The sequence below is a fragment of the Anolis carolinensis genome, chromosome 1 (genome assembly GCF_035594765.1).
Source record: "Anolis carolinensis isolate JA03-04 chromosome 1, rAnoCar3.1.pri, whole genome shotgun sequence".
Classification (NCBI taxonomy): domain Eukaryota; kingdom Metazoa; phylum Chordata; class Lepidosauria; order Squamata; family Dactyloidae; genus Anolis; species Anolis carolinensis.
The window spans coordinates 197,093,211-197,106,097 of NC_085841.1; the positions used below are offsets into that span (position 1 = coordinate 197,093,211).

General features: G+C 40.8%; 1 protein-coding gene and 1 long non-coding RNA gene across 4 annotated transcripts in view; both read right to left on the minus strand.

The window, feature by feature from the left end:
* LOC103280023 (uncharacterized) overlaps nucleotides 1–12,887 on the minus strand; it is a 1,071,411-nt gene that overhangs the window by 574,366 nt on the left and 484,158 nt on the right. The window lies entirely within an intron of this gene.
* calcrl (calcitonin receptor like receptor) overlaps nucleotides 1–12,887 on the minus strand; it is a 116,370-nt gene that overhangs the window by 13,931 nt on the left and 89,552 nt on the right. The window contains exons 8-10 of the mRNA XM_062963455.1: nucleotides 12,142–12,295; nucleotides 4,523–4,583; nucleotides 4,328–4,394 (exon numbers count right to left, since the gene is read on the minus strand). Coding sequence (XP_062819525.1) covers nucleotides 4,328–4,394; nucleotides 4,523–4,583; nucleotides 12,142–12,295 — 282 coding nt within the window. The remainder of the gene's footprint in view (nucleotides 1–4,327; nucleotides 4,395–4,522; nucleotides 4,584–12,141; nucleotides 12,296–12,887) is intronic.

Here is a 12,887-nt window from a genome sequence, read left to right on the forward strand (position 1 = left end):
CAAGTTCAGTATCAGTGGTTTAATCCGCTGCACTACTGGGGGCTCCCTTAAATACAGCATGAATTATCTCTTTTCCAAAATGCTTGGGACTAGAAGTATTTTGGATTTGGAATCCCTGTATAGTCAGCCCTCCTCACTTGCTGGGTTTAGGGGCATAGGCCCCCCATAAAAGTCATTTATGCTTCATATATACCTTATATGCATAGCTTGAAAGCAAATGTATACAATATTTGTAATAATTTTGTGCATAGAACAAAGTGTGTACACTGAACAATGAGAAAGCAAAGATGTCACTATCTCAGCCACCTGCTTTTGGAGGATTTTGGGATTCCGGATAAGAATTATGTTTGTTCATAAACAAAGCTGGAAAAAAAGCTAAAGCTCTTTTGGTTAGTTAGACTTGTGCTGTTTAGCAATAAGCGCATGATGAGATGGAAAATATCTTGGTCCCTTCAAATGCATTGGTCATGTTATGATGTATGTGACAATTCTGAAATAAGAATGTTTTGCGCACTAAGTTTTCACAAAGAGAACTGCTACATTAACAGTTTTCCCCACTTACCAAAGTAATGGCCAAATTTTCGTCTCATGTTTCATTCTTGCACATAAGGGTCACTGAGATTTAAGGACGCTTATCTGTCTCATCTAATTCCTTGCTGGGCATGCAGCAGCATGTTTTTCCCTTGGTAATTTATAATCAGCTGTCTCTACCTTGCATCCCCATTCCATAAAACAGTCTTCAGAGCAATCCCAAATATTTGGGCCATTTGACTCATTGCTTTTGCATGATGATATTTTTTAAAAAACAGTCCTCCAGTATTTTATGTCAACTGAAGGGAAACATAAGGCCTATTTCAAGAGAGAGTGCAGAAGCATGAGGAAAAGAGACCTCTGTTCCTAATTGGAAAATAAAGAAATGAAAGAGGAAGCTGCCAGCATGGATGGCATGTGGAATTGTATTAATTTTATTACCATATATACTCGAGTATAAACCGACCCGAATATAAGCCGAGGCACCTAATTTTACCACAAAAAACTGGGATAACTTATTGGCTTGAGTATAAGCTGAGGGTGGGAAATGCAGCAGCTACGGGTAAATTTCAAAATAAAAATAGATACCAATAAAATTTCATTAATTGAGGCATCAGTAGGTTAAATGTTTTTTGAATATTTACCGTATTTCAAAGAAAAACAATAAACTAGGGTTGTTGTATGTCTTTCGGGCTGTGTGGCTATGTTCCAGAGGTATTCTCTCCTGATGTTTCGCCCACATCTATGGCAGGCATCCTCAGAGGTTGTGAGGCATGGATAAACTAGGCAAGGAAAGGAAACAATATATATCTGTGGAGAGTCCGCAGATATATATTGTTGGAGACCACCCCAACAACTATCATGTCAGACTACACAGAGAAGCCATTGAAATCCACAAGCATGTGGACAACTTCAACAGAAAGGAGGAAACCATGAAAATGAACAAAATCTGGCTACTAGTATTAAAAAACTCAAAAATCAAAACAGTAGATGGGAAGCAACACTCTGAGGACAGAGGAGCCCCACGAACGGCTAATGACTGAACAAAGGATGCCCCTCAGGCAAGAGACAAACCTTTCCAATGCTAATTAGGGTGATTAACTGAAACATTAATGCTAGCTTCCAACTGACAAAAGACTCTTGTCACACCCTGGACTCTCCACAGATATATATTGTTTCCTTGCCTTGCCTAGTTTATCACATATGCATTTCCCCCTGAAACGTTTGCAAATCCACCCCTCTCTCTATGTATGTGCATTTCCCCTACAATATTTTAAGCCCTATATATAGGTAGGTAATAATATATTCATATCTATCCAGACATCTCTCTTTGTATAGATATTTGCAGAGACTTGCAAACATATGAGGGTAAATTCATATATAAAAATAATGTATATGTATGGCTACAGATGCACAGGTACATGGATCTATATATCAATAGGGGAATAGCGTCTAGATCCAGGGAAGTTATGCTCCCCCTCTATTCTGCCTTGGTCAGACCACACCTGGAATACTGTGTCCATTTTTGGGCACCACAGTTGAAGGGAGATGTTGACAAGCTGGAAAGCGTCCAGAGGAGGGCGACTAAAATGATTAATGGTCTGGAGAACAAGCCCTATGAGGAGCGGCTTAAAGAGCTGGGCATGTTTAGCCTGCAGAAGAGAAGGCTGAGAGGAGACATGATAGCCATGTACAAATATGTGAAGGGAAGTCATAGGGAAGAGGGAGCAAGCTTGTTTTCTGCTGCCCTGCAGACTAGGACACGGAACAATGGCTTCAAACTACAGGAAAGGAGATTCCACCTGAACATCAGGAAGAACTTCCTCACTGTGAGAGCTGTTCGACAGTGGAACTCTCTCCCCGGGGCCGTGGTGGAGGCTCCTTCCTTGGAGGCTTTTAAGCAGAGGCTGGATGGCCATCTGTCGGGGGTGCTTTGAATGCGATTTCCTGCTTCTTAGCAGGGGGTTGGACTAGATGGCCCATGTGGTCTCTTCCAACTCTACTATTCTATGATTCTATGATTCTATGATTCTATGATTCTATATGTATAAAAGATTTGAAAAAGACCTGCAAACATAGGAGGGGAAAATTCATATATAAAATTATTGTATATAGATAGATAAACATATAAAGGTACATAGAGATGGCAAAAGCTTGCAAAGGGTTAATGCCTATATATCTGTAGGAGAGATTAACAAATATTTCAGGGGGAAATGCTTTCATAAGATTAATGAATATATAAATTTTTCTTCTTCCTGATTTGCAAGGGTGTCTCTCTTTTCAAAACATTCCCTTGATTAAGAGCCAGGGAGGCTTTGCAAAAGTAAACACACTGATAAGGGAGGAGAAGAGAGAAATAGATCACATATTGCAAGCAATAGCCTGCAGACTCCATTGCCAGCCTTGACCTTGACCCGATTATAAGCCGGGGGAGGCTTTTTCAGCACATAAATAAGGGCTGAAAAACTCGGGCTTATCTTCGAGTAGGCAGTGGAGAAATGAAATAAAATCAAGCCCTTTAAAACAATAACATTCCTTTGGTTATTTAATTATTTATTAAATGAAAGAGACTAAAAGCATATTAAACAATTACCAGGTCAAATAGGTTCAAAGGTTAATGCAGATTAAAACCATATGTATGGCTATTTTGGAACAAACCTGTTAGTCCACAATGTAGTTAGTAATTAATTACATTTTACTTGGCACCGACATGAAGCCAAGGGGAAAGCAGAACTGGGGTGCCACACAAAAGAAGGACCTATCCCATCTCTTCCCACATCATACTGAGCCCACGACTGGGACACAAAGGAGAGGGCCTATTCAGTAGACTTCAATCCTTGGACCCAAGTAATTTGACATATTAGATCATCAGTAATACCTTTCAGACCATAAGTATTTTGGCAACCATATCATCCAGTGCAACAAAGCTGGGAGGGTATATGCTCATCAAGCTTTGATTTTCCATTGTCTTCTTCTAACAGGACAGATCTGAATGGAATTGAGTAGTACCAGTTCACGGCTCTGTGTCCATATATGGCAATTCTGAATTTTTAACTCTCAGTTTTGACATAGATAAATAATTTATAGGTAAAAAGTTCCAATTTCTATTGCCACGTTCTAAGGAGCAGACATACCTGAGCATAGGTCCCATTGGAGTTTATGTCCAAGTAAGCAGACAAAAGCTCCTGTCTGGATGGGATGGGAGGAGCCAATGAATTCTAGGCACTGGAGGATATTTCAGAGGGAGGAAGTGGCAAACCCACCTCTGAGTATTCCTTGCTTAAGAAAGCCCCATGAAATTAATGGTGATAAGCATAAGTAAAAAAGCAAGTTGAAGGCATGTTCACACATGAGCTGTCAAACATATTATGAAAACAGTTCTTTCCAAGGCTATAACTCCAAACTCCTTGATAATTTCCATTGACCTTTTTAGTAACTTTGACAGCACTGTTTGTATGGTTGTGTGCCCTCAAGTTGTTTTAGACTTATGAAAACTATCACAGGGTTTTCTAAGGCAAAAAGTGTATGACTTGCCTATTTTTTATGACTAACTTGGGATTCAAACCATGTTCTCCAGAGTCATAGTTCAACACTCAAACCTCTTTACAAAGTATTCCTAATTTAGCTGAATGTTTCCTTTTGAGATTATGATATACTTGGTTGCATTCTCCTCGTCTTTCTATAATAAGATTGTCAATTTATACTGCTCGTCCATATGAATGAAACCCTGAGGTATAAAACCATGGCACTATTTCCTTCTCCTGTATTTACATTTCTTATCTTGAAAAATACATACCAACAAAGCAGCACAAATTGGACCATGGACAATGTACAACAGATGCGTGTCTGAACGGATCCAGCAGCTGTAAGGGAAGAAGAAAAACAGAGTTGTGGAAGAAAATAATCCTGTCCTTTCTTGTCTTAAGAGGGGTTTTTGAAAAAAAAAAACCCCACATTCAAAGGTAGCAGGGCAGATCTTGTTCCAGCTTACTTGTCATTGAAGTATATCCTTCTTGCTACTGCATGTATGCAAGCAGGAATCAGTGGGAAACCTGTGAACAGAAAGGATATTCATCTTAGTCAGTAATCTAAATTCTGTGACTGCAGAAGCAAAGATGGGAAGATTGTGATCTATGAGAAGAAAGACTCCTGGGAGGCTGCCACTCCTCACAATATCAAGAAAAATACTATGACGAAAGAACAACAAGTAGGCAACAGAATTAAGCCAGAGCTTGGCCACTCCTCTTTCCCATTAAGAACTCAGTTCCAACTTCCCATGGGTCTCAGACTACAGAATTGAGGAAAAGCTAGATAGAAAAGCTTGAAAGAATAATTTACAGGCCAAAGGAACAGGAGTTTTTAGATCAATCCATGCTCCTCTAACTAAGCAAGATGACCAGAAAATAATAATAATCATCATAATCATCATCATCATCATCATCATCTAGTAAAGGTAAAGGTTTCCCCTGACATTAAGTCCAGTAATGTCTGACTCTGGGGGTTGGTGCTCATCTCCATTTCTAAGCCGAAGAGCCGGCGTTGTCCATAGACACCTCCAAGGTCATGTGGCCAGTATGACTGCATGGAGCGCCGTTACCTTCCCGCCGGAGCGATACCTATTGATCTACTCACATTGGCATGTTTTTGAACTGCTAGGTTGGCAGAAGCTGGAGCTAACAGCAGGCGCTCATTCCGCTCCCGGGATTTGAACCTGCGACTTTTCGGTCTGCAAGTTCAGCAGCTCAGTGCTTTAACACACTTCGCCACCGGGCTCCATCATCATTTATACCCTGCTTTTCTCCCTCACGGGACCCAAAGCAGCTTACAAGATATTAAAATCACATAAACAACAATCAGAGTACATCAATAAGATAAGCATAATAGGAGCCCCGGTGGTGAAGTGTGTTAAAGCACTGAACTGCTGAACTTGCAGACCGAAAGATCGCAGGTTCAAATCCTGGGAGCGGAGTGAGCGCCCGCTGTTAGCTCCAGCTTCTGCCAACCTAGCAGTTCGAAAACATGCCAATGTGAGTAGATCAATAGGTATCGCTCCAGTGGGAAGGTAACGGCACTCCATGCAGTCATGCCGGCCACATGACCTTGGAGGTTCTACGGACAACGCCAGCTCTTCGGCTTAGAAATGGAGATGAGCACCAACCCCCAGAGTCAGACATGACTGGACTTAACGTCAGGGGAAAGCTTTACCTTTACTAATAGGATAAACAAGTTAAGTAAAACAGTCACAGTATAAATTCAAGTTCATGAACAGATAAACCTAGCCACTGTATTGATATGAATCTTTCCAGTATGGCTGTGTGCACTTGGGGCATACTTTTCAGGCAAAACCCACCCCAAAATTAGACAGGAAAAAATAAGGAGAGACTTCCTGGGGGTTCAAAATTTGTGTACAGGACACATCTACAGACATACTCTTTGCTCCCCCTGGTATAACTAAAAGAAGTAAATTTTCTGATACTGACAACTAAGCAGGTGATATTCCAGTGAATAATTGTACATAGGATGGAATGACTCAATGGTTGGATACAGCCACTCCTGGGCTGTAGATCCAGTGGCTAGAGTTGAGCCCTCTAATGCATGTCCATTGTGTCTTTTTTAGAGATAAGATACATTCAACCTTAGCAAGATAGCATATTTTACAGACAGACGCCTCCAGGGCTCACTCTCCAGCATTTCCTGTCAAAAGAATCAGATGGAAGGTGATGGGAAGTCCATTTATTTGAAACCCTTGAGAGTCATTGCCAGGCAGAGGAAACAACACTGGCCTAGATATAGTCGGATCTGGTACAAGGGAGTTTCCTATGTTTCTATCACAACTAGACTATTTGAGCAACATTAGAAGATCACTGCAGACTACATTCTTACTGCTGAGGCAAGGGATTCCCACAGGAAAATAGTTATCTGCCATTTTCTGAGATATTTCCATTGTGTCTGGCAAGGCATTGAAAAGAGGACTGAAACCCACAATCTGGCCATCTTTATGCTCATAGCATGCCTTCTAAGCACTATCATACCACCTCCAGATATAGGTCTAAGATTAAAACAATGCTTTCTGAAACAGTGGAATAACCTGCTACCAGAATGACTTTTCTATGTCTGTTCGCATCACCCATATATGTTTGCTAATAGCTGAGCATGTACAAAAAGACTCTATGAAGGTGTTGGTGCCATAGACTTTATAGAGCTGTCCCTCCTGTCTTCTCTTTCAAATTTGTTCAGGTTTTTTAGTTTGTGTCTATCAAATACGGACTTTTAAATATAAAAATGCCAAGATATCTATGACAATAGTGTTTCATTCTGCATAAGAAGGTATAATATTCTCATTTTTTTTTCGTGTCAGGAGCAACCAGAGTTGCTTCTGGAGTGAGAGAATTGGCCGTCTGCAAGGACGTTGCCCAGGGGACGCCTGGATGTTTTGATGTTTTACCATCCTTGTGGGAGGCTTCTCTCATGTCCCCGCATGGAGCTGGAGCTGATAGAGGGAGCTCATCCGCACTCTCCCCGGGTGGGATTTGAACCTGGCAGCTTTCAGGTCAGCAACCCAACCTTCAAGTCATGAGGCTTTTATCCCCTTGGCCACCGGAGGCTTCAATATTCTCATTAAAATGGTCTAGTCATCCTTCATCTTGAACTTATTGAATGGAAAGGGAATCCACAACTGAATTGGGGAGAGGGAGAGAAAATTCATGCATAAATATAAAAGTTTGACAGGAGAATACAGCTACAAATGTACAAATGTAGCTGCTAAAGGGCTAACTACTGCATTCTCCCACAAGTTTCCATAAAATCCTATTTTGCTTTAAGTGACTTGAAAAAGCGACCATCTGATAAAGCAGATGAGTACTCCATGAAAACTTCCATTATGAGAAATCTGTTCATCTGTTAGGTGTTAAAGGTCTTTTCTTGGCTTTCTCAGACGTTGTTATGAGACCCACAAAGCCATTAGTGTTTGGAGAATGAAAGGCCATTATTTCTTTAAACTACAGTATTAGCACAACTCATTCTTTTATTTAATCAACGTAATTGAATAAATCTGTTTCAGTTACTCCGTGACTAAAATGGGGTTTTTGCCTGAATGTAGCCAGATGGTTGAGGCCATTGCACTGAGGTTAAGGACATGAATGATCCCAGATTTCACAGTGAGGTCACTGAATACATATGCAGTTAAGGCAAACATTTAAGTGCTCTGCTGGATGACTGCCCATACATGAAAGGCATAGGCAAACCTTTATCCCCACAATTGTTTTAATGCCATGTACACATAGTTTTGGGGAAAGTTACTGTTCTGGACCATATGCTGGTTGGGAGATTCATGGAGTTATAGGCTTTTTGGTATTGCACTATTAGGAAGAATGGTTAATATGTCGCATTGATGAGGCATGATTTGGATGAGTGATTATTCTTCTTCTCTTACTCAAACCCACAAAGACTCGTTGAGGCTAGGTATGAGGCCCCTTCCACTCCTGAATAAAATCCCACATTTTCTGCTTTGAACTGGAATATATGGCAGTGTGGACTCAGATAATCCAGTTCAAAGCAGATATTGTGGGATTTTCTGCTTTGATATTATGGGTTACATAGCAGTGTACAAGGGCCCTCATCCTATTCTTCCATTCTTCATGCTGTCTTTGATCAAATATCTCCCATTACTTTGTTCTGTCAATACACGTATCAAAGGTCCCATGAATGGGTCCAGCTCTAAAAGCAACCTTGGGACATATCCTAACTCTGATAGGCTATTCACTCAAGTAAAGAAAATATTTGAAATTCTAGCATTTGGATAGTCCTTTTAAATTCTGATTAAATTCCAGAGTGGATTAATCATCCTGCTGGCATGTCAGTCACTGAAAAAAAGAAGCTTATTTCCTAAAATTTCCCAACTCTGTGGTCTTTCCTGTGGAACAAAATTATGTGAAAGTGTTGTGTGACAGCAAGGACAATTATGGGAGCTACCATAGAGATCCTGAAATTCATGCCAAATTCTGACCTTAATTTGGGGATAGAAACTAGCATAAAGTATAGATATTAAGTCCAGTTGTGTCCGACTCTGGGGGTTGGTGCTCATCTTCATTTCTAAGCTGAAGAGCTGGCGTTGTCTGTAGACATCTCCAAGGTCATGTGGCCGGCATGACTGCATGGAGCGCCGTTACCTTCCCACTGGAGCGGTACCTATTGATCTACTCACATTTGCATTTTTTCAAACTGCTAGGTTGGCAGAAGCTGGGGCTAACAGCAGGAGCTCATCTTGCTCCCCGGATGCAAACTGCCAACCTTTCGGTCAGGAAGTTCAGCAGCTCAGCGGTTTAACCTGCTGCTCTGCCGTGTTTCGCATAGTAAATATTAAAACCGGCACATTAGCTTCGTAGCTTTTACTGCAGAAAAATGCTTAGGCTAGGTTGTCACAGGCATACCATTTTGATAGTCTTGGTATAATTTATTTCATAAAAAGATTTAACACATTTAAAATAACAAGGAAAGAAGAGGTCCTAGCACTGACTCCATAAATCTGCCTGTAGTTAACTTTTAAGTTAGAAGGACTATAAAATTGGGTTGTTTCCGGGCTGTATGGCCATGTTCCAGAAGCATTCTCTCCTGACGTTTCGGCCACATCTATGGCAGGCATTCTCTGGAACATGGCCATACAGCCCGGAAAACATACAACAATCCCAGCCATGAAAGCTTTCGACAAGACTATAAAATTAATACTTGGAGGGAGGGAGAGGGAGAATGAGAGAGAGAGAGAGAGAGAGAGAGAGAGAGGAAAGATGGTTAGCTTAAGCTGTGTTACTACCCTGTTTTCCCGAAAATAAGACAGTGTCTTATTTTAATTTTTGCTCCCAAAGATGTGCTAGGTCTTATTTTCAGAGGATGTCTTATTTTTCCATGAAGAAGAATTCACATTTATTGTTGAATAAAAAATGAAAATTTATCATATACTGTACAGTAGTTGTCATCACAAACTAGCATAACCAGACAAACTGTGAATCCTATCAGGAATTTCTTGTTACTACCAATATTTCCATTTACAACACTCTATGGTACGTACATTTACCGATCTGCTCTGGTGTTCTGTTCATTGGGCATGCTTCCAAACAAAAACTTTACTAGGTCTTACATTTGGGGGAGGCCTTATATTTAGCAATTCAGCAAAGCCTCTACTAGGTCTTATTTTCCGGGGATGTCTTATTTTCGGGGAAACAGGGTAATTAGTAAAATCAGAAATTAGATTCATCCTTATAAACAAGGAACGTTTTAGCATAAAACAGTTTATTTTAACAACACCAGCATTTTAGGACTACAAATCAGACTTAAATTAAGCTTGGACGACTCTGATTAAAGTAATGTTAAAACATCTGTGTATATGAGTCTGCATAAATCAAATCTGTCAATGGCGCCTGCATTGAATAGCTTTTAAGACTTTTAAAATAAAACAAGATACGTGATACCAAAACTTACCCACTGAGTACATAAATAGAAAAAAGATCTCAGGTGGCATGAGGCATGCAATGTCCATTTTTTTAAAAACAGGCACTCTGAATTTGATTCCCCTCTCAACTACCCGCCGATGGCAGGGCTCTTCAATTTTGTTTTTTGGGGAGAGGAGCAACATTATATTTGTTCTATGCAGTAACTAATGATCGGTAACTTTCTGGCTCTGGTCGATGTGTAGCACTCATTTGCTCAATTCCCTTTGGGAAGGGCTCTTTCATTTGGCAGTTGTGAGATCATAGCATTGAGTGAAAGGCCCTCCAACATTTCATAGATGAAAATTAAGACTTCTTTGGCCAAGCAACATCAGTTTATTAATCAACATGGCACAAGTTATTAATGAAGCCATATGAAGAGTAGTTTAAAGAGCTGGGCACGTTTAGCCTGCAGAAGAGAAGGCTGAGAGGAGACATGATGAGGGCCATGTCTAAATATGTGAGGGGAAGTCATAGGGAGGAGGGAGCAAGCTTGTTTTCTGCTGCCCTGCAGACTAGGACGCAGAACAATGGCTCCAAACTACAGGAAAGAAGAGTCCACCTGAACATCAGGAAGGACTTCCTCACTGTGAGAACTGTTCAGCAGTGGAACTCTCTGCCCCGTAGTGTGGTGGAGGCTCCTTCTTTAAAGGCTTTTAAGCAGAGGCTGGATGGCCATCTGTCAGGGGTGCTTTGAATATTTTCCTGTTTCTTGGCAGGGGGTTGAACTGGATGGCCCATGAGGTCTCTTCCAACTCTTTGATTATATAAGAAGGATATACAAGCTTGGAGTGGCTGTAGCAGTTTGCTTTTGCCTGAGTTTTCAGCAGTGGTTCTCAACCTGGGGTCCCCAGATGTTTTTGGACTACAACTCCCAGAAATCCAAGTCAGTTTACCAGCTTTTAGGACTTCTGGGAGTTGAAGGCCAAAAACATCTGGGGACCCCAGGTTGAGAATTACTGATCTACAGGGAAGGACAAGACTCTGCTCCCTCCTCCCTTTGTCCATTTGTTCAATTAATTGAGTACAAACAACTTAGTTTGCAGTAATAAATCTGAGCTGAGGACAAAGGGGGAAGAGAAGGGGAAAAATGAGATGCTTTTAAAGAAGCTGAAAAATTGGTGGGAGATGCAGTGGGTGTGTCATTGCTAAATTAGAAGGAAATTGCTTTGGAATTAAGATGAAAGGTAAATTGAAAATTGGAACCTACTGGATGAAGTATTCAACCAGGCTTATTTGTAGAAAGTTGCCCCAACAGGTAAAAGTAAAGTAGACCTTCAGAATGACAGAGGAAGGAGGATAAACAAGGTTGTTGAGGCAGCTACTCCAAAACAGAAAGCAGGACTGGACCATAAACCATTCTAAATCCAAGTGGAATTTCACTCCTTTTGGTTTTCCAATGTTTATTCTCACAAGCCTATCATAGTCCAACTAGGTCTCATTTGTCTTCTTTTTTTTTTAAAGAGAAAACCCTAAAATAAATAAATGGCTCAATTCCAGAAAATATCAGTGTACATCAGAGATGAATGGCTTGCTGCCTTCAATAATGTTCCCTACTTGAGATGTGTGTGTTTTTCTCCTTTTTCTTTTTTCATTTCTAGTAGTGTTCGCTTCGCACTAAGAACAAAGCAGGTCAAAAGGAACTGCTGGGAAAATAAATGGTGCTTCGACCTCCTACCCTAGGAATGGCGAGACTCCTTTGAAAACAAACAGTCATTCCTGTATAAACACTTCCAAGATGAGAAACAATGAATAATTACCCCTTAATGCCTTTTTCATAATAAAGGACTATTTTTCCTGCAGAAAGGAGGAGTCGTTTCCTGACTCAACTAAATGCAGGTCGCCTTTGGCTCAGATAAGGTTGTTGCATCAATGGTACATGCTTAACCCTGTGGCAAAAGTTTATTCTGCCATTGAAACAAAGGAGGCAAATTAGAAAGACATTTAATGTATTACTTTTTATTATTATTATTTAGCTAGCGGTGGAAAGCAGAGGAACTTGAAGGCTGACGTGGTCTTTTGAGCAATGCTGCCAGAATGCTGTTCAATTAAAACACTCTGATGCCTGCACCCTGAAAGAAATATTGATGTACTCGACTGGGAGGAAACAGAAATGGAAACAACTTACCCCATCCAAGAAGGTAATACCACAGCAAGTGCTGTTTTTCTGCAAATACAGCCACCACAATGAGCGTGTGCAGGTAAATGCCTTCACAGAGCATCCAGAAGTAATTGCACATCATAAAATAAAGCTGGAAGAAATGGGCTACCTTGCATCCAACCTAGAGGGTGAAAAGAGCATGAGCTTTAATCCTGTATTGAAATCATGTACCTTATGCAAACAAGCATAGACACTGGAATTGATTTAAGTTGCAAATACCACGTTGTGGACAACTTGTCAAACAAAGGTGAAACAGACAACAGGATGGATTGCTGTGAGTTTTCCAGGCTGTATGGCCATGTTTTGGAAATATACCCCAGAACATTCACAGTGATTCCAGCCATGAAAACCTTTGACAACACAGACAACAGGATTTTACTTTCTGGAGAGGGAACACTGAGAACTGTAGCCTCAGGCTGCATATATCTTTGCTGCATATATCTTTGGATTTGGAAACAAAGTCCACAGTTATAAACACAGTGCATGGAGAATGAGTATCATATTCCCATAGCAGCTGGCAGTTGAGAGTTGAGAGGTAAGACCCAAAGAATCTCCTCTAAGCAAGGTAAAGGTAAAGGTTTCTCCTGACGTTAAGTCCAGTCATGTCTGACTCTGGGGGTTGGTGCTCATCTCCATTTCTAAACTGAAGAGCTGGCGTTGTCCGTGGACACCTCCAAGGTCATGTGGCCGGCATGACTGCATGGAGCACCGTT